Source organism: Bos grunniens, chromosome 6 (genome assembly GCF_055505025.1).
Source record: "Bos grunniens cultivar Pamir isolate PY7600 chromosome 6, Bosgru_T2T1.0, whole genome shotgun sequence".
Taxonomy (NCBI): Eukaryota; Metazoa; Chordata; class Mammalia; order Artiodactyla; family Bovidae; genus Bos; species Bos grunniens.
This window is the reverse complement of record NC_141170.1, coordinates 6,236,466-6,261,458: the sequence shown is the minus strand read 5'-3', so window position 1 is coordinate 6,261,458 and position 24,993 is coordinate 6,236,466. Positions and strand designations below refer to the sequence as shown.

The window sequence follows — 24,993 nt, the reverse complement described above, 5'->3', positions numbered from 1 at the left end:
ACCTCTGTACTTCCCCATGGTAAAAGTGCCTGGAACCTAGCACTCAAATCAAAAACTGAGAAGATAACTGCATGAGGGCGGGTGGTTGGTTGTTCAGTCACTAAGTTGTGTCTGACTCTTTCTGACCCTGTGGACTGCAGCACACCAGGCCTCCCTGTCCATCACCAACACCCGGAGCTTGCTCAAACTCATGTCCATTGAGTCAGTGATGCCATCCAACCATCTCATCCTCTGTAGCCCCCTTCTCCTCCTGTCTTCAATCTTTCCCAGCGTCAGGGTCTTTTCCAATGAGCCAGCTCTTCAAATGAGGTGGCCAAAGTATTGGAGCTTCAGCATCAGTCCTTCCAATGAAGGGCTGATTTCCTTTAGGATGGACTGGTTTGATCCTGCTGTTTAAGGGACTCTTAAGAGTTTTCTCTAGCACTACAGTTCAAAAGAATCACTTCTTCGATGCTCAGTCTTCTTAATGGTTCAGTGCTTACATACATATATGACTACTGGAAAATCAATAGCTTTGACTATATGGACCTTTGTCCACAAAGTGATGTCTTTGCTTTTAAATACACTGTCTAGGTTTGTCATAGCTTTTCTTCCAAAGAGCAAGCATTATCTCTGTGGCCATCAGCTAAACCCCCATGAAAGATATAAGCTTCACTTTCAGATAGCTTGACTGCAAGGAGAAAGGGAAGAAAACATTTTTCCTAAAGGTTCTTTCCGCCTGAAATCAGCAATCCAAGAGGCCAGGGGTCAGAAATCATGACCCTTCAGGGTTAGAAGAGCCCTTTATTAGCAAGTGAAGCAGTCTGGTTAGAAGTAGAGCTGGAGATCAAAGAGGGACACAGAGAACCTTGAAAACCAGTCCCCTCCCACCCACTCCCCGCTGGACTCAGCCCAGGTGACTGCCATCCCCACTGCAAAAGAAACAGTCACTGCAGTGCAACCAGGGGACAAGAAATCTTTCAAACTTTTTCCTGTTCTCCCAGGCAGGGCATTCCAATTTGCTAAGTGAGACTTGTAAAGATTTTAAAACACTTACAGAAGGCTTTTGCGCTTGTTTAGTTGCTAAGTCATGTCCGACTCCTGTGAACCCATGGACTGTAGCCTGCCAGGCTCCTCCGTCTATGGGATTATCCAAGCAGGAGTACTGGGTGGGTTGCCATTTCCTTCTCCAGGGGATCTTCCCCGCCCAGGGATCCAACCTGGATTCTTTACCATTGAGCCATCTAGGAAGCCCACAGAAGGCTTACCATGTAATTGACATTCAGATGAGAACACTGAGGCATACAGAAACAGAAGTGAATTGGTCACGGCCTCATACTTGATAAACTGTGGAGCCAAGATTCAAATTCAGGCAGGCTGGCCTTCGAGTTCATGCCCTTCAACCACTTTGCTATCCTGGCTCTCAGTTCAGGATGCAGAGATACTGCAGTTTAGCTTCCTCCTTGTGTGGAAGAAAAAAATAGAGCTCCCCAGGTGGAGCATATGTGCAGTTAGTAGCAGATCCAGACAAGAACCCCTGGCGCATGTGGGAGCGTGGAGAAAGGACTGCAGAGGAAAAGAAGAAGTGTTGCCTCCGGTCAACAAATGCTCCAGAATTTTATATCCTTACGTCACATTGAGAAGTTCAGGCATAAAAATGTGCTAATAACTAGAAAAACTACTTTAAATATATAAGTAATTCATCTTTATTAAATGTCAAGTATAACATGTTAATCTACTGACAACATTACACAAAAAACCTGTCTTTTTTTTTTTTCTTTTTAACAACCACTAAACAGGTTCAGTTGGAGATGCTGAGTTGACCTTTCTCTTGACTTTAAAAGAATAAGCATTAATTACATGCTTTATAGTATCTGCAACCCCTGAAAACACAAAATGCTCTTTAATTATCAAGTTTCTCTTTCTGCAAAGGTTAGGTGGAAATACAGTAACAAGAACATTTTTTTAAAAATTAGTATGGCATTATATATTAAATAAACACAAAGGTAACCAATAAAAATAAGTTATATTACCACAAACGTCTCGACTGCCTCTCAACTCTCACGATAAATGCCTGAAGTGGGACCCCGTCCCCACATCAAATAAAGGCCTTAGGGACAGCAGAGTGAATTCACGCTGTTATGAGAGATATTTAAGCCTGGAATTAAACTGAAATCTAAGTCTGCTTTCCTCTATGCTCCACTTAGTCTTAAGTTGATACAAAAGAAATTGTGGTTTTGGACTGTGAATTTTAGATTATGACTACGCTCAAACACATCTTTATTAATCAAAATAGGAACCATTACAATCCACACATTTTTGCCAACAAAAATGTTTGTTTATTCCCGTAGAATAAACATCCATGCTTCAGGATTCAACGGACTCTTGGAAGCCATCTTCTGCCTCCTGCTGGCTATGGCCGTGTTCTCCCTACAAAAAGCTGTCAGAATGCTCGAAGAAGTGGTAGTCGGCTGGCGAGAGATCAGGTGACTATGGCGAACGAGGCAGAACTCTGCAGCCCAATTCGTTCAACTTCGGAAGCCTTGGTTTTGCAATGTGTGCTTGGGCACTGTCGTGCAGAAGAACTGGGCCCGCTGTGCTGACCAGTGCTGACCGCGGGCATGGCAGTTTTCAGCGCATCTCATTCATTTGCTGAGCACACTTCTCAGATATAGTGGTTTTGCCAGGATTCAGGAAGCTGGAGTGGATCAGACTGGCAGGAGACCACCAGTGTCCAAGACCATTTGTTTTTTGATGCAAGTTTGGTTTGGGGAAGTGCTTTGGAGCTTCTTCTTGGTCTAGCCACTGAGCTGGTCATCACTGGTTGTATAAAATCCACTTTTCGTCACACATCACAATCCGATCGAGAAACGGTTCGTTGTTGTTGAAGAGAATGAGAGAAGACGACACTTCAAAACGATTTTATTTTGATTTTTCAGTCAGCTCATGAAGCAGCCACTTACCGAGCTTTTTCACCTTTCCAATTTGCTTCAAATGCTGAATGAATGTAGAATGGTTGACAATGAGTTCTTTGGCAACTTCTTATGTAGCTGTAAGAAAATCTGCCTTGATAATTGCTCTCAATTGGTTGTTGCTAACTTCCAACGGGCAGCCACTAAGCCCGTCATCTCCAAGGTTCTCGCCTCCTTTCTAAAACTTCTTGAATTACCACTGCATTATATGTTCATTAGCAGTTCCTTGGCCAAATGCACTGCTGATGTTGTGAACTGTCTCTGCTGCTTTACGACCCACTTTGAATTTGAATAAAAATATTGCTCAAATTTGCTTTTTCTCTAATATCATTTTTATAGTCTTAAAATAAACGTAAAACAAACAGCAAGTAGTAAGTCATTAGGAAAAAAAAATAAATTGAGAAATGAGCCTTAAAATGGGGTATAACATAACCACATTTATATAAGAATGTACTCCAATATCAAAGAGCCAAAGCACAATTACTTTTGCACCAACCTAATAGAAGAAGAAACTTCTCTAAACTGAAAAAGATGATATTCTTTTGTATATTTTAAGCAGTAAAACACCTGAAGTATTGTTCTCAGAGACTAAATCGACATGTCCTAAATAGGCCTAAAACCAAAGCCTTTCTCGTGGGCAACAGGATTAGAACATAATGGCAACTGTGTGTGAGCGGTGTCCACTAAACTTTTCTCACGCTAATAACGTTTCAAACACGTACAAGTGAAACCGAAGTTTCCAAAAAAAAACAACAAAACACTTAGCCTGAGTACAAGCAATGAATGCAATGTGATACTTTTTCTATTCTTCAATTAAACAGAATAAATCCTCATTGATTACAACTTAGTGCATGGGTTATCCCACCTACTAGTGGCCCTACAACAGACCACAGGTTGAAAAACACTGGTTTATACTGAAGCCCCATCAAGACCTGCAGAGATTTTCCCAGAAGACAACTTAGAACTCACAATGACAAATATGAAATGCTTACAAATTTCTGTGAGAAATCCACCCAGAAACTTGCTTGTGATTTCAATGCTGCATGGATCATAAGAAACTGTGGAAAATTCTGAAAGAGATGGGAATCCCAGATCACTTGACCTGCCTCTTGAGAAATTTGTATGCAGGTCAGGAAGCAACAGCTAGAACAGGACATGGAACAACAGACTGGTTCCAAATAGGAAAAGGAGTACATCAAGGCTGTATATTGTCACCCTGCTTATTTAACTTATATACAGAGTACATCATGAGAAATGCTGGACTGGAAGAAGCACAAGCTGGAATCAAGATTGCCGGGAGAAATATTAATTACCTCAGATATGCAGATGACACCACCCTTATGGCAGAAAGTGAAGAGGAACTCAAAAGCCTCTTGATGAAAGTGAAAGAATAGAGTGAAAAAGTTGGCTTAAAGCTCAACATTCAGAAAACGAAGATTATGGCATCTGGTTCCATCACTTCACGGGAAATAGATGGGGAAACAGTGGAAACAGTATCAGACTTTATTTTTCTGGGCTCCAAAATCACTGCAGATGGTGACTGCAGCCATGAAATTAAAAGATGCTTACTCCTTGGAAGGAAAGTTATGACCAACCTAGATAGCATATTCAAAAGCAGAAACATTACTTTGCCAACAAAGGTTCGTCTAGTCAAGGCTATGGTTTTTTCTGTGGTCATGTATGGATGTGAGAGTTGGACTGTGAAGAAGGCTGAGTGCCAAAGAATTGATGCTTTTGAACTGTGGTGTTGGAGCAGACTCTTGAGAGTCCCTTGGACTGCAAGGAGATCCAACCAGTCCATTCTAAAGGAGATCAGTCCTGAGTGTTCTTTGGAAGGACTGATGCTAAAGCTGAAACTCCAGTACTTTGGCCAGCTCATGGGAAGAGTTGACTCATTGGAAAAGACTCTGACGCTGGGAGGGATTGGGGGCACGAGGAGAAGGGGACGACAGAGGATGAGATGGCTGGATGGCATCACTGACTCAATGGACGTGAGTCTGAGTGAACTCCGGGAGATGGTGATGGACAGGGAGGCCTGGCGTGCTGCGATTCATGGGGTCGCAAAGAGTCGGACACGACTGGCGACTGAACTGAACTGAACTGAATGAAGAAAAGAACTGTGGTGCTGGAGAAGACTCTTGAGAGTCCCTTACTATAAGGAGATCAAACCAGTCAATCCTAACAGAAATTATCCTTGAATATTCACTGGAAGGACTGATGCTAAAGTTGAAGGTCCAAAACTTTGGCCACTAATATGAAGAGACAACTCATTGGAAAAGACCCTGATGCTGGGAAAGACTGAAGGCAAAAGAAGGGGGTGGCAGAAGATGAGATAGTTGGATGGCATCGCCGACACAATGGACACGAATTTGAGCAAACTCTGGGAGAGAGGAGGACAGAGGAGCCTGGTGTGTTGCAGTCCATGGGGTCGCAGAGAGTTGGACACAGCTTAGTGACTGAACGACAACAGATGAGGAAAGAGAAGGATGGGGGTACTGAGCCTGCCTCTGACGAGGTGACAGTTATGGGGGTCCTGTCACTGTGAGTTATTTCTACCGCAGGTGGAGCGGTACAAGGGGTCAGAAGGACACCTCCTTAGTTGAAGTCCATAAAGTCTGCCTGTGGACAGTGGACACAACCCTCTGGGCTCGCCCAGAGCAAAGAGGGAGGCCAGCAGCTCAGACAGGCGGTGGACGAGCATCCAGGCTGCAGAGAGAAGGCAGGCCCCCGGCAGGGTTAGCTGCAGCAGCTTTCCACTTCTAGCCCATGGCTGATCACGGCAGAAAAAAGCGAGCTTTGAAAAGCAGGTTCAGGTGTTTTAAGAAAGACACAAGAATTACTGTAAATAAAAAGCAGAAGAAATGTCACCTGCCAGGTTCCTCCTTAAAGCTACTCTAATACACAAAACAAGGGAGCCGCTGCCCTCGGGAGGAGGGCTGCACCGCCGCCCCCCACTCCGCACCACAAACACCTCCCTTACCTCCAGGCCTTGGCTCCAGCACAGAGCCCTAGAGAAAAGCAGTGACACGGGAACAGCCACGCGTGTTTGAGGACCCTGGCCAAAGGCACCAAACGTCTGCTGGTTCCTCCACTGTCTAACCTCACCCCAATACAGAACCCCCCAAAGCTCTCGCATGCCACCTGCCACCAAAAACCCAAGAAAACAAGGTCTGTCAACCCACCTCTTCACAAGCGACCCTCCTCCTTCTACCACACGGATGGATGGTTAGAAATAAACAAACCTCGGCCAAACTGCCCGTGCCCTCCCTTCTCACTGTCTACCGCTCCTCCTGTTGTTACAGCCCACGGAGAAAGCACACCAACTAAACCCTTCCATACCAACTCTAAGAGAAACTGTGATTCCAGGGAAGTGACTCGAACATCAAAAGTTCCGTTTCTAAAAATGTATGAAAACATGTTTTAGCATAGATAAAGCTGAATTATTGCTTAACTCTTTCCTTCTTATAAGAAACTTCCATGGATGTACAAGTTGGACCATAAAGAAAGCGGAGCGCTGAAGAACTGGTATTTTTGAACTGTAGTGTTGGAGAAGACTTGAGAGTCCCTTGGACTTCAAGGAGATCAAACCAGGCAATCCTAAAGGAAATCAGCACTGAATATTCACTGGAAGGACTGATGCTGAAGCTCCAATACTTTGGCCACCTGATGCGAACAACTCCTTAGAAAAGGCCCTGATACTGGGAAAGACTGAAGGCAGGAGGAGAAGGGGATGACAGAGGATGAGATGGTGGGTGGCATCACCGACTCGATGGACATGAGTTTGAGCAAGCTCTGGGAATTGGTGATGGACAGGGAAGCCTAGCAGCTGCAGCCCCTGGGGTTGCAAAGAATCAGACACAACTGAGCGACTGAACTGAACTGAAAGCTGAATTATCGCTTAACTCTTTCCTTCTTATAAGAAATTTCCAGATGGTTCAGACTCATCAACTCTGTGAATGCAGAGGAAAAGGGCAGCCTTGGCTTTGTATCTGATCAGTCCTGGTGGCCTAGGACACATCAAGGGAGCACGAAGACATCAAGGGAGCACCACACGGAAGGATCGGTGCTGTTGTTATGTGTTTATTCCCCACTGAAATGCTTTCTGTGTTGAAGGTGAAACAGACTATCTAATTTTCTTTGAAGAAACTGTCCTTTACATTTTTTAAAATGAGGGCTTTCTGAGAAACTGACACCTTAACAAAGGGGGAAATTAAATAATTTATATCGTGCTGAATGGGAAAAAAAAAAACTGATTCTAGGAAAAACAAACTGAAGAGAACTAGAAGGATAAGAAAAGAGTAATTCCTTGAAGAAAGTTATCTGGATGGGACAGAAATGGGAACTATTGCTTGTACTGTTTAGTTGCCAGGAGTGTCCAGCTCGTCTGTGGTCCCATGGACGGGGAGCCTGGTGGGCAAGGGCTCCTCGCTCTGCAGGATTCTCCAGCCAAGAAGACTCGGAGTGAGTACCTATTTCCTCCTCCAGGGGATCTTCCTGACCCAGGAATAAAACCCATGACTCCTGCATTGGAGGCAGATTCTTTACCACTGAGCCACCAGGGAGGACTCAAATGGGAATTCAGCAAGTTTAATAAATAGCGAAGTTACAGATCACTGGATCTGACACTGAAAAATGCACTTTTTAAAGACTCTCCCTATCTGGGAATTCCTATTCCACCTAATTATTCATGATCACATTATTCCCAATATTTAAAAAATTCCACTCAAGCGGTTCAAATTGTTTTTAATAGAATTAACATGTTGACATAATTTTCAAAATGATGGCAAGTAATTAAAAAAAAATAACAGTACCTTTTCCAATTCCCTTGGTATTCGCATACACGTGTACACTCTTTCTCTTCTTTCTGTATACTTGGCCTCATTATGTTCAAGGAAGTACCCTCTGGTTAGTTCAGCGCTGAGGAACCTGAATAGTGAAAGCTCTACAAGAAAAAAAAAGACAAAACAAAAAGAACAGCATTTATCAAGCGACTTCCAAGGCTAGCTGGCGCCCCAGGTAACACAGACGTAAAACAAGGTTATAAAACAAAGTATCTACGTTTCGGTGCCCAGAACTGAACTACACATAAGCCATCAGCGGAGAGTGAGAAAACTGCTGTTTTTGTGTGATATAAACCGAAAATGTCAGGGGAATATACCAGGGGCCATTGCTATAAGCCAGAATATAAGTCAGAAGTTCTCTGAGAGTCTAGTGAGGGGTCTTAGGTGATAGAGGGCCTGGGCTGACGCAGAGTAGAAGGCAGGGGAAAAGATACTAACAGAGACACACGCACACACACACACAGAGTGGGTACCAAGTGCACACAAAACGGAGACACACACATGCACACACACACAAGCTGAGTCACCCGAGAGGCACTCCTCCAGTCCAGGAGTGAGCTGGGCGGAAGAACACACTCGACACTGGAACAAATCCTTCCTTCTTCTTTAGCCTCAGAGATGCTGCCAGTGTCTAAATAACACCATTTCCCCAGGTGAAGGCTTCCCAACACGATGGTAACTGTGAGTCACACAAGACAGAACCTCAACCCCATCTGAAGACCGCACTCCCCGTGGACCTGTCCACCTGTTTTCCGTTCCTCTGATGCAAATTCACCCTCCGTTGTCTCATCTCAGCTGAGCAAAGAAAGGCTGGAGGAGGCTGAACGCTTTCCACTGGGCTGTATCTGGCAGACCTGGGATGGCAAGTAAGGTTGTTACCTGATCCTAATGTTTCCACCGTGTGGGCCATGCTTCCCGGCAGCCCACCACCTGGTCGACCTCTTGGCCCCCGGCCTCAGATCCTCCCTTCCTCCTTCACTCTCTAGGAGGCTGTCCTCTCTTCCCGGACTCAGGACACCAAGGGCTGCAAAGCGTCCTCTCTGCTCTGAGCTGGCCTCTTGCTCCTTCCCCAAACCCCATGTTGGTGTTCCCTCCCACAGATGACAAAGCAGGAAGGTCGATTTCACTCACAAGCGTCCTCCTGCGGAGTTCTGTCTTATATGACGCTAGGATTTAAAGGCTGCGGGGGTGGGGAAGTGTACAGTCCTAAACACTCTGGAAGAGTCTCTAGGAAGACTCAGAAGTGGACTTACTACCTCCCAGTGGGCCTAAAACAGCTGACTTCCTCCAGCACTGGGACAGACAGCGAGTTCCTTGAACATCAGGTGAAGTGGCTTGCTTATGTGCAGAAGTCAGAGTCCCACCCACCCCCAAATTACAGATTTCTTTAAATACAAGATTCATAATCGACTTGGAGAGTCAGTGGTACCATGAAAGCCACCTGGAGACTGAAAGAGGTGGAGAACCCGACCAGGGCCTACTGCAGCTGGGCAGAGAGGCAGGTCAGGCTGCACAGTGACCGCGGGCATGGTGCTCTCAGGACACCTCGGCTGAAGCCACGGACACAAGGTGTGGGCTCCGCCGTGTGCGCCTCAAGGCAACCGCATCCGGACGGAGTGACACTTCTGGCTTGGAACTTTCTAACACGTTGGTGGCTGGCTAGATCCAGCACAAGATCTACGGCCTGAAGGAGAGGGGAAAAAAGAGTGTTTTGTGCTGTAAACAAGGACAGCTAAAACCGAAGAGAAAGACCAAACAGTTAAGACTTGAACACAGTTTGGTTTTCCAACTGGACAGAAGAGAGACGCTTTCATTAGTGAATATCTATAAATATCAATTCTTTCAAGTGAATGAATGCTGGGAAGCAACGGGACATTCAGGAAGCAGAAGAAACTGCGCTGGCACAAACTGGCACTGACGCCAGCGAGCAGGGTCACGAGCCCCGAAGGGCGCATCACCAGACTCCCTGGTCTTCCTCCACCTGATCCTGAAGGGCTTGCGGGTTTGGTTGGGTGCTCTTGCTTCTTATGGGCTTTCCAGGTGGCAAGGGGTCAGGAATCTGCCTGTTAATGCAGGTAGACGCCAGAGACAAGGGTTCGATCCCTGGGTGGGGAAGATCCCCTGGAGGAGGGCATGGCAACCCGCTCCTGTCCTCTTGCCTGGAGAATCCCATGGACAGACGAGCCCGGCGGGCCACAGCCCGTGGGGCCGCAAAGAGTCGAATATGACTGAGGACTTCACACACACGCACACACATGCAACACAGCAGGGCCACAGTAAAATTCCGGCCACCCTGTAAGGCCATATTGTTTCATGTGTCACCAGGTGTCTTTTCTTCATTCTTCTTATCTTTCTTCCCTACACATTCTCTCCTGGGGCGGTCTAAGGTCAAAACCATCACCTCAATCCTGACGCTGCCATAGCTTCCGGTTTTGACTCCTGAGCCTGGACTACTTTCCACTGCCTGTGGGCAATTCCACCTAGAATTTCCAAAGGCACCTTTAGCCGGCAAACTGCAATCCACCCTTCCCCCATTAATCCCCACTACTGCAGCCCCATCGTTAGTTCCGGGCTCACCAGTGACAAGGCTCCAGGCCGGCAGCTGGGGGCCGATTCTGACCATTCCCCCCCCCCCCCCCCCCCCCCGGTCCCCTTTCCAAGCCCTGATGACTCCTCCTCAAAACGTTTATAAACTTGCCCTCTTGTTCCGAACTCCGTCTGCATGTGGTCCTCCCGGCTCTCTCCAGGTTACTGTGGAGGCTGACCAGCGCCCGCCTTCCGCTCCTCGCTCCCCTAGGCCCCACCTGGCCTGGCCCGGGTCGGCACACACACAGGCTGACGGCAGAAACCCTCCCGGGCTCGTGGCACCTCCAAGCGAGGTCAACACCCTGGCAGAGGGGACAGCAGAGCCCTGCCAACTCAGCCCAGTTTATCTTTCTTTCCCGCCGCGCAGCATGCCTGCCTCCCCTGAACGTCAAGGTCGCTGTTCTCTAGTTACAACACGTCTCACCGCGGGCAAACGCTGTGTGTAGGCTCCCTCTGTCCACTCATGTGAGCACACAGGTGAGCCTCTATGGGCGAGGGACGCGCGGAGTCACCTGCTCCAGAAGACTCCCCGGGTTTTCCCCTGGAGCCCGGGTACACACACACTCCTTCGGTGTTCTTTCCCTCTGCATCCTCGGGACACAGCGCTAAAGAGGGCTCAGCCGATGCTCCCTGAACGAATGAGTGGCTCAGAGGAGAGGAAGGCAGTCACAGAGGAGGGTGTGGTGGAGAGCAAGAATCGGAAATAAGAGGCGGCGGAAGCAGAGCGCGGCAGCTTCTCGAGCACAGTGCCCGGGACTGGGGCAGGTGTGTTCTGAGATGCGGGCGCTCTCAGCAGGGAAGAGCTCTGGAGCATCTGGTCAGTGAGCATCCAAAGGACGGTCCCCGACAGGCACCTGCACTCCGCCCCAGGGGCACAGCCAGTAAGGGCCCCGGCACATCGTCCACACACAGTAAGGGCAGGGAAGGGAGCTGGGGGGCGTGAGCTAGTATCTCGGTGTGTGAAGGATTAGATAAACAGGCTGTCACACGAGTGTATCTTTTGAAAAGCAAATTAAACCGAAAGGCTGGGATGAGCTGTCCGTGTGGTCAGGCCGCTCAAGACGGCTGTCCTCTTGCTCTCTGTCCATCGGCTGACCGACCAGGGCCTGCCTCACTGTGTCCCTGGCGCAGGGCTGAACTTCCAGCAGAGCTGCCCCCGGCCCTAGTCTGTACTGGTCAAACGGCGGGGAGGGGCGTGGCCCTCGGCTGGTTTCCCTGGTAACCAAAGAGCTCCCCCCCACCTTCTCCCTGGAAGCCCCCCTCCCCCACCCTCATCCCTTTCAAACCACAGAGGTCTCTCTGTTGCCGAGTCCCGGCTCTTCCTTCGGTCCTGAACCTGGGCAAGCTCAGGCCAGGTGGGCCCGCGGGCTGCAGCCCGACCCTGTACCTTGCTTATTTAGAAAGTCATCCTCCGGGCCGGTGTCCTCCCTGGGCCCACAGAAGACGGAGCCTCCTCCACAGCGAGGGTTTTGCCCTGGTCCAGAGGAGGGCACAGGGAGAGCCGTCAGATGAGGGCGGATCCGCGCCGGTTCTGTCCCCACTGGTCCTGGGACCCTGCTCCACCCACATATCTCAACGTCACAGAAGAGGGAAACCGAGGCTTGGAGCGGTTTTACAACACCTGTCACCTGCTTGTCATTCACAAAGGATGTTCCAGCGACTGTGTATGAAAGGGTGTGAAGACCGCAAATCATGACACGCTGTCTGGAACTACTTACTGGTAACTTCACATGGTCACAGCACTAGCCAATCCGCGTTTGGTGGTCACCTAACCTTTACTGCCACGGCTGCAACCCTGTTTCCAAGGATAAAAGGGAACATGTCTAACAAGCACATTTAACGAAATGTATAACCTAAGGAACTTTCCTTAAACGAGTTTTAAAAAATTATAAAATATAAACCTATGAGGGTGTTTTAACTCTATTATAAATGTGAAGAAGTACTGCATCAGGATTCTACCTCTAGAAATGCAAGAATTTCAGTTGTAAATACCAATTTTGATTCTCCAATGGAAATTTTAACACTAAACACAAGCATTAAAGGATAAAACATGTTTTGAGTACACAGTTCTCATAACCACGAGACAGGCTTTATCATCATGCCCATTTTATAGATGAAGAAACTGAGGCACAGAGAAGTGAAGGAGGCCTCCAAGGTCACAGAAGAAGCGTACAGTACAGCCAGCATTTAAATCAAGCAGTCCATCCCTAAAGCCTGTACCTTCTGGCACTAGATCATTCTATCATTGTCTTTAGTGCTTTTGTAAACAGGCCACTGTGTTCTGGAAAACTGGGAACCACCCCCCGACCCCATCTCTGTGCTCCCAGCACCCTGGGTTTACTTCTGTGATGTTACACTGTTTACTAAGCAGCTCCCTTGCCAGCCCTTAAACTTTCTGAAACCAAGCACCATGTATCCGGATCTTCCCCAAGTCCAGCCCCGAATGAGTTGAGTCTAAGGGTAAGGTTTACCTATCATTAACACCATACTAGTGGGTTGGAGCAAAAAAGGCAATGGCAACCCACTCCAGTGTTCTTGCCTGGAGAATCCCAGGGATGGGGGAGCCTGGTGGGCTGCTGTCTATGGAGTCGCACAGAGTCGGACATGACTGAAGTGACAGCAGCAGCAGCAGCAATGGGTTGGAGAACAGTTTTAAAAGAAACATTAAAGCAATACTAACAAAAGAACCAAGCTTCATGGGTGAGACAGATGGAAAGCTTTCTTACCTCCTCCTCCCCACACTCCTCCCTGTCCACCACACCCCTCCACCCCGCCACACTCCTGAAGGACTGGCCCTGCTTAAGGAATTAGGGTCCTCTGCTTCTCTGGTGGCTCAGACCTGCCTGCAATGCAGGAGACCTGGGTTCAATCCCTGGAGTAGGACGATCCCCTGGAGAAAGGAATGGCCACACACTCCAGCATTCTTGCCTGGAGAATTCCATGGACAGGGGAGCCTGGCACAGAGTCAGACACGACTGAGGGACTAACACAAATGTAACACCTGACTGAGGTGGCTTACAAAGGTGCTGCACACAGTACTTCATCAAACCCTCACCACAACTCTGAGAGCTAAAGGCACAGTTGACAGTGTTCACGTTTTTCAAATCAAGAATCTGAGGCTCATAGAGCTTCAGAGACTTGTCCAAAGTCACTGAAAAGCTAAGAGGCAAGTTGGGAATAGAACCCAGCACCAAAGAATTGATGCGGTGCTGGAGAAGACTCTACATAGAGTCCCTTGGACAGCAAGGAGATCAAACTAGTCAATCCTAAAGGAAATCCACCCTGAATATTCATTGGAAGGACTGATGCTGAAGCTCCAATACTTTGGCCAACTGATTCAACAAGCTGATTCATTGGCAAAGACCCTGATGCTGGAAAGACTGAAGGCAAAAGGAGAAGCAGACAGCAGAGGATGAGACAGTTAAGATAGTATCACCGACTCGATGGACATGAATGTGAGCAAACTCCAGGAGATGGTGAAGGACAGGGAACCATGGCGTGCTGCAGTCCCTGGAGCTGCAAACAGCTGGACACGGCTGAGCGACTGCACACACACACTCTCCCCCTGGATCGTAATTACCGTCCATCTCTCTGACGATCCTTCTAGAGAAGACGACCGAGCCCTGGCCTGGCTTCCATCTCCCAGGAGGAGCCTCTGATCCGAACTGCAGAAGGGGCTTCTGCTGCCCTGTGGCCCGAGCTCCTCAGGTACAATGCGGCAGTCCCGCTGCCGTCTGGTCCCCACCCCGCCGCCCCCACAACCTTTTCCTGGTCACGGATACATTCTTGAATATACCTTCTACTTCTGTTCTGGAACCTTCCGCTCTGCAGCATAGCTGTGTTTCAGTGTTTCTGTTTGTTACTGCTATTGTTTTAAACACTGTTTTCTCCATTATACGGATGTACCTGAACTCACTTGTCCTGCAATTCTGGCAGGCTGCCTGGCTAATTATTCAGGAAGATGGCTACTGCTCTTTGACCTCTGGCTGCCACTCTTCAAGAACTCAGCTGGTTCAGTGGACCAGAGCTCGCATGGACAGAGGAGCTGGCGGGCGGCAGTCCACAGGGGCGCAAAGAGCTGGACACGACTCGGGAACTGAGCACACACACAACGGGACCTGCGCTTTCTCCGTGCTGCGGCGGGGCTTCACGCCTTCTTAGCAAGAGTGACTTTCATTTGTTATGTCAAACATCTGTCTTTCTAGTGTAAGTGCAAATTATTTTCCAAAATAAAATAACCCAATTGTTTTCTCAATACCGTTTGAGCTTTTCAGATGTCAACCAATTTTAGCTCATTTATCCAGTTCTCACCAACAAGAAATATTATTCAGTAAAATAGAAGTATTTCACTATTTAATAGAAATAGGAGCTTCTACATTTGAATAAGTGAGCCTTGCCAGTCATGAACATTTAACACTGGGAAAATAATATCAACCATAAACCTGAATCAGTTAGCCCAGATTGTTTTAATGAGTATGCATGTACTGCAGAGTTGCTTGTGATCCACTACCCTAAATTGACAAAGACCACAGTATGAATGGCTTCTTCCTCATACCTGAACAGAGACATGTTATGATTAATTATCTTCTGAGAGACAAATAAGAACTCAGGATAAAAAGTATTAATTTGAAGTAATGAGTAATCATAAATATATTTACATGTTCAGTAATATGTCCAAATATATCTTTCTTAAAATAGCATGGACCATTAAAAAATTGGAAAGTAATACTGGTTAACTGCTAGGACAATACTATGAAACATGCAAATCTCCATGATCTTAAATAATGTGATCCTTAATAGGCTTTACTAAAGTTACACTAAGATATTAGTTACAAGTTTATTACACAAATACAAAGGCATACCCTTGTACAAGGCCAACTAGGAATCAATGATAGCAATCTTGCTTTCCTAACTCAAATATGGTCAGGAAGCAACAGTTAGAACTGGACATGGAACAACAGACTGGTTCCAAATAGGAAAAGGAGTTCGTCAAGGCTGTATATTGTCATCCTGTTTATTTAACTTATATGCAGAGTACATCATGAGAAACGCTGGACTGGAAGAAACACAAGCTGGAATCAAGATTGCCGGGAGAAATATCAATTACCTCAGATACGCAGATGACACCACCCTTATGGCAGAAAGTGAAGAGGAACTCAAAAGCTTCTTGATGAAAGTGAAAGTGCAGAGTGACAAAGTGGGCTTAAAGCTCAACATTCAGAAAACAAAGATCATGGCATCCGGTCCCACCACTTCATGGGAAATAGATGGGGAAACAGTGGAAACAGTGTCAGACTTTATTTTTCTGGGCTCCAAAATCACTGCAGATGGTGACTGCAGCCATGAAATTAAAAGACACTTACTCCTTGGAAGGAAAGTTATGACTAACCTACATAGCATGTTCAAAAGCAGAGACATTACTTTGCCAACAAAGGTTCGTCTAGTCAAGGCTATGGTTTTTTCTGTGGTCATGTATGGATGTGAGAGTTGGACTGTGAAGAAGGCTGAGCGCCGAAGAATTGCTGCTTTTGAACTGTGGTGTTGGAGAAGACTCTTGAGAGTCCCTTGGACTGCAAGGAGATGCAACCAGTCCATTCTGAAGGAGATCAGCCCTGGGATTTCTCTGGAAGGAATGATGCTAAAGCTGAAACTCCAGTACTTTGGCCAGCTCATGGGAAGAGTTGACTCATTGGAAAAGACTCTGATGCTGGGAGGGATTGGGGGCAGGAGGAGAAGGGGACGACAGAGGATGAGATGGCTGGATGGCATCACTGACTCAATGGACGTGAGTCTGAGTGAATTCCGGGAGTTGGTGATGGACAGGGAGGCCTGGCGTGCTGCGATTCATGGGGTTGCAGAGTCGGACACGACTGAGCGACCGATCTGATCTGATCTGAAGCTGTCAAAGCTCTCAATCTATTTATAAATAACCTCTTTTGGGAAGTAAACAACAGAAAAGATATTCATAAATTTTTAGATGGAAAAACAGATACAAAAAGAGTGGTGACTTTTTCCAAGGTTACAAGGTTACAAAGAACTAAATATGGGAACAGAGTATCATTAACTTGACAGTCAATGATATAGTCTTTTCAAAGACCTCTTTCACGCAAACATTCCCCAAGATGGGCTGCAAATGAGCTTCTAGGACTGAATTTCGGAGGGCAAACCAGATGGAAGCTTAACATCTTTAAAAAGGTCAAGATATTGACCTGGGCAAAGATCATATCATTGCTTTTTAGTTTGCAAGTACTAGTTAAATAAAGCAGGTGAGAATTTTAAAAGAAAAGCAATCATTTGTCAGAAGAAAAGAAGCTAATTTTACATTATCTGTATCAGAGTTGTGGTCACTCCAGGTAATTTCTTAGGCAGTTTTACAACTGCCTAAGGATCAGTTCAGGGATCAAACCCCCGCCTTTGGCAGTGAAGGCGTAGAGTCCTAAAACCACTGGATCACTTTGTAGATGAGAAATTGATTTACTTTAGGGCATAATTTTCCAAATCACAGGCTTTAATCATCCATCAGGATAACTCTCGGGCCACAAGGATAACTATGCAACATATTTGTAGAGGATCAGTTCAGTTCAGTCGCTCAGTCGTGTCCGACTCAGGACTGGTTAAATGAAAATGTATTTTAACATATTAAATTTTCAGTTACACAACAGGACAGACATGGTGAATCTGAACCTTAGTCCCAGACGAAATCTTTTGTGGGAGCTGCTAAAAAGGCGTCAGTTGGTTTTTCTGGGCTTTAGTTTTCCTTGCTCTGTCCACTCTCTCATGGAGGTAAGCAAGAGGTCTAAAATGCAAAGAAAGTGAAGAGGAGCAAACGTGGTGGTAACAAGTTTAAGTTCCAGAAGTGAAGAGTCGCCATGGGAAAGGAACGAAATGGGCCCCATGGCACCGGGGCCATTTACAGTCAGAAACCTGGCTGTTCACCCATACCCTACTCCAAGTTCTTTTGTTTTATAAGCAACACCTGCTCCTACACATATTCCAATACCTGCATTACATAGTCACTGCTTCATCTTCACCAGTAGCTGCTGTGTTTATTCTACACCAGGTCTTCTATTGTTAAGTCTCCAGTTATTAGAGCCAACTTAAATACTTCGGATACTAAACCACTGCGTGGTGGAGTTATGAAACAGCCAAGTAGATTAGGCAAGCACAGAGTCTACAAAGCAATTCAACCACCGAAATAAGCCAAGAATGGATTGCCCAACGCTTGGTCCAAAGTTGACTCGCTGGACCTAGATTCCTAAACGGGAACATGGTTATACAGAAACTCTACCACTTAGAACTTCTGCAGAGCAGTGAGGTGGGGAACAAACAGGGACACATAGCAACATGTGCTTTTTTTTGGCAGGGTGGAGGGGTGGGGGAGTGCTGGTGAGGCGGGTGGGAACCTCCTGGCTGGCAGGATCTTAGTTCCCTGCTCAGGGATCAAACCCACGCCTTTGGCAGTGAAGGCGTAGAGTCCTGAAACCACTGGCTCACTAGGAAGTATCAGCAATATGTACTTATTATCTGGTCTAATAGCAAAAAGGACAATAGAAGTTGGTCATATTTTGTTTTAATTTTTAAATTTATTTTTATTGCAGTAAAATATACATAAATGTTACCATTTTAACTATTCTTAAGTGTACACATTAATACATATTTTTTAAGAAGAAGAAAAAAAGAAGAGATGAATCTGCAGTTTGTGATGACGAATACATCCAGAGTTCAAGACGGGGGACCATGTGAGGCAAGGCGGGTTAAATACACAGCGACCGTCATGAGAGAGAACGAAACTGGGAGTGAGGCGTGAACTAGGCATTTCTAACCATGGTACAGTTTAAGTACCAGACCTGAGAAAAGTCTCAGCCCACCACCAGGCTACTCACGACTCAGAGGGAATTCAGTGAATGAAATGATTACAAGAGTTTGAGGGAGAAAAACAAAGCTGACCCTTGATGTAGCTGTATATATACCAACTAACGTACTTATGCATTCTACAAACACATAAATAAACACGGACAAGTACAAAATAAAACTAGGAACCTCAAACACTATGTTCTGAATTATTTTCCTTGGACTGATAGGGTGTGGCTAATTACCTAATCTGTATATTCATTTACAGGATCTTGGATGGTTAGGACAGGCCAACAAACATCTAATTTATACAAGTCCTACATTCCTTGGGAGAAATGATAAAGGAGACTTTGGAACTAACTGATGCTTTAGGCCACCAAGACACTAAAATTCTGACTTTCAAAAGGCAAGACAAAGGTTGCCCTGAATTGGCAGGAAAGGAGGGAAGACCAGAGTATCAGAGGCAGCGCGGGAATATAAAAAATGGACAGAGCAACACCTTTAGTGCAAGCATCCAGTCTTGGGAGACATCTGACTCAGGAAGAAATGCTGCTCACAGGACCCTAGGTGGTGCCACTCTAAGGCCCTCTGGCCCAGGGCAGCCCCTAGGGAAGAATTTTCTAAATTCTGGACGGGAGAGGAAGGAAAGGATGCTGAGCAGCGGAAGGGAGCGATGCTGGAGGGTCAGGGTGAATGCACTGGGCACTCGAGCAGGCCACGGCCTTTCAGAATGACTGCAAGGCTTCGAATCTCCAGTGAGGAGAGTCTGACCAGAACAGCATCAGTGTTAGGGAGTGGGTTCCGGCAGTGGCGAGAGCTGTGTGCCTACTAGAGAGGGACAGACACCTGGGAGAGAGGACAAGGGGCCCACGTGGAGGCCAAGACAGAACAACGCTGGCTGGTGACTCCAGCTGAGATCTCCTGGGACCCTCACCTAAGTCCTGATCCTCAAGGGCTGCCACACACATCTCACCTCCACTGAACGGATGGAACTGGGGAAACACTTAACTACCCCAACAACCAGAGCCGGAAGTGTGTCCCTGATAACGACTTGCCGCAACTCTGGGTTGAAAGTCCAGCTTCGAACATGTTAAGTAAACCACCCTCAGCAACCCATGATGAGGAAGAATGCATGGGCGGCATGAAGTCTGTAGAAGTCCACGGTCACAGGTATCCAGAGGGATGTTGGGCACGGCTACGGAAATGGTGCTAAGGGTCCCAGCACCTGTGCTCATCAAAAGGCTCCTGACAACTTCATTTTTTGTGCGTGCAAGCAACATTTATAATGTTGGATTTCCTGAAACTCATAAATATTTCAAAAAATTACAATGAAACCTGGCCACATTGCTCTCTATTTGCACCAGAGTGCTTTTAATTTTCAAGTCCAAGTAAGTAAACAGACAGCTGAGAGATTTAATCCTTTGTCTTACTCAGATCTGATCAATTCAGAAAGTAAACACTCTCCCAAGCAAAAGTTTAAAGTGACAACTTAATCAAACAGAGTTGAGAATTTTTAAGTGGTCCCATTGAGAAAGACAAAACAAGGCACAGTCTGTACTTAATTTTTCAAAGATAAAGATCTCTACAAAAGCTAACCTATGTCTAGCTCTGATAATTAGCAAATCAATCACCATCTCACTTGATCAGACCAAGTTAGCACTAAAGGACTTTCAAGTCTTCCATACACAAGTACAGCCAATGATGCAGTAAGCCTTAGGACTTAAACATTTATTAGCACGAACTGCAGGAATAACGGCTAATGCAGCTCCTACTGTGGAGCTGAAACAATTTGTAGTTGGAAGAAATTCAAAGGGAGTTATGGCTCCACTGATTTTCAAAACTCAGAATTACGCAGGAAATAAAATGCTACGATCACTCTACATTCACTGAAACATACATCTCAATGTCTTCCCTTCTTTCGAGCCCCATAACAGAACTGCAGTATGAATACAAAGGCAACTTTTAAAAACTTTCTGAACACAAGAATAAAATCCTACAGCCGAAAGAAACAATACTAAAACAACAGGCTTAAAAACCGGTCATTGAAAGGAGGATTCGCAAGTGCTGCCTTTTCTTTTCTTTTTTTTTTTAAAGTGGCTGAAGTTTCGGTTTAGGAAAAGTTCACAGGTAACATGTGCAGGAGTGCTAAATATTTATACGCTGGGCAGAAGAGCTGAAACTTCGCTGTCATTACCACCGCGTTATCTGCGGCAGAAGAACACATTATTTAGAGAGCAAGTTAACAGGTTCGGATGACTCAAGTTCGCTGAAAACAGAACAGAAGTCACCTTGGCACACAGATAATGAAATCCAGCCTCGCGCTGCTCAGTTTTGAGCTCCTCGAGCCGGGGGTCGGGGGTGAGATGCTCGCCAACGTTATCGAGGCGGGAGGACACCCCAGGCGCTCTGTTTCGTTTGTTTGTTTTAAAGAAAGACCTTCCAGAAGCAGCAGGAAAAGGGAGCGGGGACGAACGCCCCCGGCCGCTGCCCCCCTCTCTCTGTCTCTCGGACGCACCTGGCCGGGCGGGCGTTTTATCGCCCGGGGGCCTCGGCGCTGCCGGCGGCCCCGCCCGAGGAGCCTGTCAGCGGCCGCGGCGCCTCGGGAGCCGCGCCGGCTCCGCGCGCGCCCAGCCAAGCCCCGGCCGCCCCCGGACTCGCGGCCGGAGTCCCGCGCGGCGCCTCTCGCCGCCCTTCGCCGCCGCGGCCGCGGCCTAGCGCCGCCCGCCTCCCCGCCCGCCCTCCTCACCTGCGCGGCTGCGGCGCCGCTCCCGCCGCCGGTCGCTCTCGTAGAAGCCCAGCGTCTCCGTGTGCTGAGGCGCCGGCGGGGGCCCGTGGCCGCCGCCGCCCAGCTGCTCCGCCTCAGCGCGGCCATCCCGCTCGGCGCCGTCCGCGCCGCCTTCTCTCGGGGCGGCCGCGTCGCCGACGCCCGCCATGTTCCGAGCACAGCAAACCGTCCCCACCGCCTCCCTCCAGGCGCCGGCCCGGCCTCCGCCTCCGGCCGGCCCCCTTCCCGCCTCGCCCCGCCCCTCAGCGGAGCCCGGGCCGCCGCCGCCGCCGCCGCCATCCGCGGCCCGCCGGCCGGCGCGCGCCATTGGCGTCAGCGGCGCGTGAGAGGAGGCGGCCGCCGCCGCCGCCGCCACGGCCGCCGCCATCTTCTTCCTGCCGTCCCCGTGCCGCGCGCTGCTTTCCCGCGCCGCGCCGGGCTCCATGCCGCCGGGCCGCGCGGCCGGGGAGAGCGAGCGCCACCGGGGCTCGGGTCGGGGCCCCGGCGGGAGCAAGCCGAGCGCGGCGGCGGCGGCCGGAGGGTCGGCCGAGGAGCCCCGGAGCGGCGGCCGCTGCTGCTGCGCCCGCTGCCCGCCGTCTGCGAGGTGGCCGGCTGCTCGCCCGGGGCCCCTTTTGCAGGCTCGGTGCCCGGAGTGCGCCGGCGCCGCCGCCCGCCCGGTCTTGGCACCGCTGGCACGGCCGCGGCGCTGCGGCCCGGCCTCCAGATGATCCCCGACCCCCGCGGGTCGGCTCCTCGGGCTCCCGCTCTTCTGCATTGTTAGGCTCGCCCGTCAGCATCCCGGGCCTCTGGGCTTTTGTTGTTGTTGTTGTTGACAGTTTCCAAAGCACTTGGGCCAGAAGGTGCCCTGGAGATGCTGCCCAACAGGTGGGGGTGCGGAGTGGGGAGGGCACGGGCCCAGGGACTCCGCCCGAGGAGCCGGGTGCTGTCTACGTTTTTGCGTTTGTTTTTTTCCGCGCCCGCGGACCTCCTAAGGCCGCCTGTCGGCGTTAGGGTTAGGATGCGGCTCTCGGCCGCCCTCGCTCATCCACCGGGGCGCCCCCTCTTTACTTGGGGTGACCGCCATAGGCAGCTCGGGCGTGTGTGACTCCGCAGCGAGCGGGGTGTCCAGCCGCCGCCGCTGGGAGTCAGGATGCTCCAGACTCTGGGAAGGGGCCGGCCGCTCCGTTTATGGGCGTGGGGGGTTTTGTGGCCGGTCAGTTTCTTGTCTGCCAACTAAAACCTGTGCCCCTGGGGGTTCCCTTTTGATTAAGGAAAACTGGAATTCTTCGCTTAAGGTTAAGTTGTCTGGAAGTTCCCTAGACCTCAACTGGAGAGCTAGATAGATAAATAGAAAAGTGAAGTCACTTAAGCCGTGTCCGACTCTTTGTGACCCCACGGACTACTGTAGGCCGCCGGGCTCCTCTGTCCATGGGATTCTCCAGGCAAGCATACTGGAGTGGGTTGCCATGCTCTTCTCCAGGGAATCTTCCCCACCCAGGGATTGAACCCGGGTCTCCTGCATTGCAGCCAGACGCTTTACCGTCTGAACCCCCAGGGAAGCTCTGATACAAGCGGGTTGTGAACAGAGCAAAAATCGACCTCGTGGTGGTTCATCAGAGACCTTGAGGGTTCTGTTGTCGCCAGCGGGTACCCACCTGGTTGCAGACTCAGAGTGGGCTGTTCTGGGCTCCATGCAGAGAGGACAGCTGCCTCACAGATTTAAGAGCAGGTCGAGGGGTAGGGGGTGAGGGACCTAGCTGGACCAGGAAGACCCGGTAGATGGGAACTGGCCCTCGGGCGCCAGTGAAAGGAGGAACTGATGTCTTTGGAACATCCTTATCCTTCAGAAAACGGAACTGTTGGGAGAATTACATTTCTAAACATCCCTGTGACCACGAAATTCTCTTGTTTTGGTTACATCTGTCAAAACTGAGTTAAATTAGTCAAAAACAAGTGCTCTGGTCAAATCTTCAGATTTATTTTGAAAATCAAAAGGTACTGAAAACTGTGTGGCCTCTGAGATTCCTTAAGGCTCGAATTCTGTTATTCTCTGATTTTTGATAGAGTAAAACCATCCTGTTCTATTATTTACCGATTGTCCAGGAGGAAGGAAGCTTTTACTGCTTGTTGCTGTCAGTTCCCAATTCCTGTCTCACCAGGTTTACTGGCTGATGGGCCCTGCTTTTAACTCCACAGGAACTGGAAGGGAAAGAATTGTAAAGTCTGTTTCCTAAGGCAGCCAGTTGTAGGAATGGATTTCTCTCTTGTTCTGTAAGGGCCTGAAGAAGACCAGGTGTTCTAAAGGCCGTCTTTGTCCTTTAAAATAGTCAGCAAAGGGAGGGAGTCCTGTGTCCAGGTCAGGTGTGAAGGTGTTTCAGCAGAGGAACTAACCAGAAGCAGGAAAGCTGAAACTCTGATAACTTTTCACCAAGTGGATCTTTTTACTGGCGCTACATTATTTTCTCTGATGTTTTATGAAATTGCACCGTTTCAAACAAACCCATCTTGAAGTGGAACATGATAAAAAGCATTTTTGAGGGACTTCTGTGGTGGTTGTGCTTCCAACGCAAGGGGCTTGCATTCAATCCCTGATCTGGGAAATAAGATCCCACATGCTACTCAGCATGGCCAAAAAGGAAATACAAAGCATTTTTGAAATGAACATTAACTTTTTCAGTTAACACTATTCTTTCCTTGTCTAGGTATTGATAATTAGTCAAATATCTTATTGTACGTGAAAAGTTTATTTGTGTTCATTCAACCCATTGTCAGAATTTCAGAATCCAGGAAAAGGGTATTGTCAAATATGTATTGTGTATTATCAAAAAGGCAAGTTACACATAATCTTAAATAGTTATAGAGCATAGAAAACCAACAGTTCTCTGAGAACAATAAATAGAACTTAAAATACAATGTTTTCTTTATCAGTTGCAGAACAAAAGGTATACGCTTAGATTTATAATGCTACTGTTAGGAAATAATAGGAGTAGTTCAAAAAGACATGATAACCCTCACCATTTAAGACACATCAAGAAGCATTTTGAGTTAAGGTATAAGTTAAAAGCAGGATTTGGTTGACAATAAGCTACAGGAATTGAACTTAAAACATTAATTCAACAATTAGATGGTATGCTGTTAACATGTCACTGTATTAACTGCAAGTGAAAGAAATAATTCATTGCTGGGTAATAGTTTCAATAGAGGAAAGTGATGGGCAAGAATGAGAAGCTGAGAATAGTCTTTACATATAAACAATATAGAAAGAAAACTATTCAAGGAGTGGAGAAACTTAAGGGATTTATACATTTAAATTACATTTTAATATGTACACATAAGTGATTATGTAAATTCAATCAAGAGCTTGTAAAGTGCTACACATATTCTTAATTAACTGTGTAGCCTTTACCTAATGGTGGTAATAGCTACCATGTAGCTGCTGTATTTTCAAAAGAGCAAAACACAAAATGTTTTTAAAAAGAATGAAAAGTGGGTGAGTAGTGTATACAGTTTAAAAAATAAATCACAACTTCATTTTTAATAAATGTTTAATAACTGATTTTATGACTATAGAAAATACATTGAACACATTGTATGTGAACCATGGATTCAAGCTCCAGAAAATTTTCTTTTGAGTCTATAAACTCTGGTTCTTAGTATCTTTCACTAGTAAATGGGGCAATACCTACACAATAGTAGGAGTTAAAAGAACAAAACAAAAAAAGATTTTCCTTTTTATTCCTCCTTAGTGCTAACTTTGAATGCTTCCTTTTGTTTAGACTGAGTAGGAAGCAACTTACCTCTTGATAATATTTCTGGTATATTGCCCCTAAAATATGTTTGAAATTAGCTCCATATACTTTTCCCGAGTAACAAAAACATCACGTGCTTTGCTGACTTGAAAGGACCCTGAATCTGGAGAAGCCGGGGCTTTAGCTGTCCCATCAGTCTTTTGACCTAAGGTGACACATGTGACATCTCTGTGTTTCATTTTCTCCCCTGT

General features: G+C 47.5%; 1 protein-coding gene across 7 annotated transcripts in view; it reads right to left on the bottom strand.

Annotated features, from left to right (window-relative positions):
* The window catches only part of TAPT1 (transmembrane anterior posterior transformation 1), a 64,933-nt gene extending 43,049 nt beyond the window's left edge, over positions 1 to 21,884 (bottom strand). For 2 of the 7 annotated variants that reach the window (XM_086404703.1, XM_086404702.1), the window contains exons 1-2: positions 20,976 to 21,836; positions 7,763 to 7,893 (exon numbers count right to left, since the gene is read on the bottom strand). In XM_086404703.1, the coding sequence (XP_086260829.1) occupies positions 7,763 to 7,893; positions 20,976 to 21,768 (924 nt within the window). In that variant the 5' untranslated portion in view covers positions 21,769 to 21,836. Of the gene's footprint in view, positions 1 to 7,762; positions 7,894 to 8,537; positions 8,642 to 20,975 lie in introns of those variants that run through there. The other 5 variants (XM_086404708.1, XM_086404701.1, XM_086404706.1 and 2 more) reach the window with 5 other exon arrangements.
* Positions 21,885 to 24,993: the final 3,109 nt, after the last annotated feature.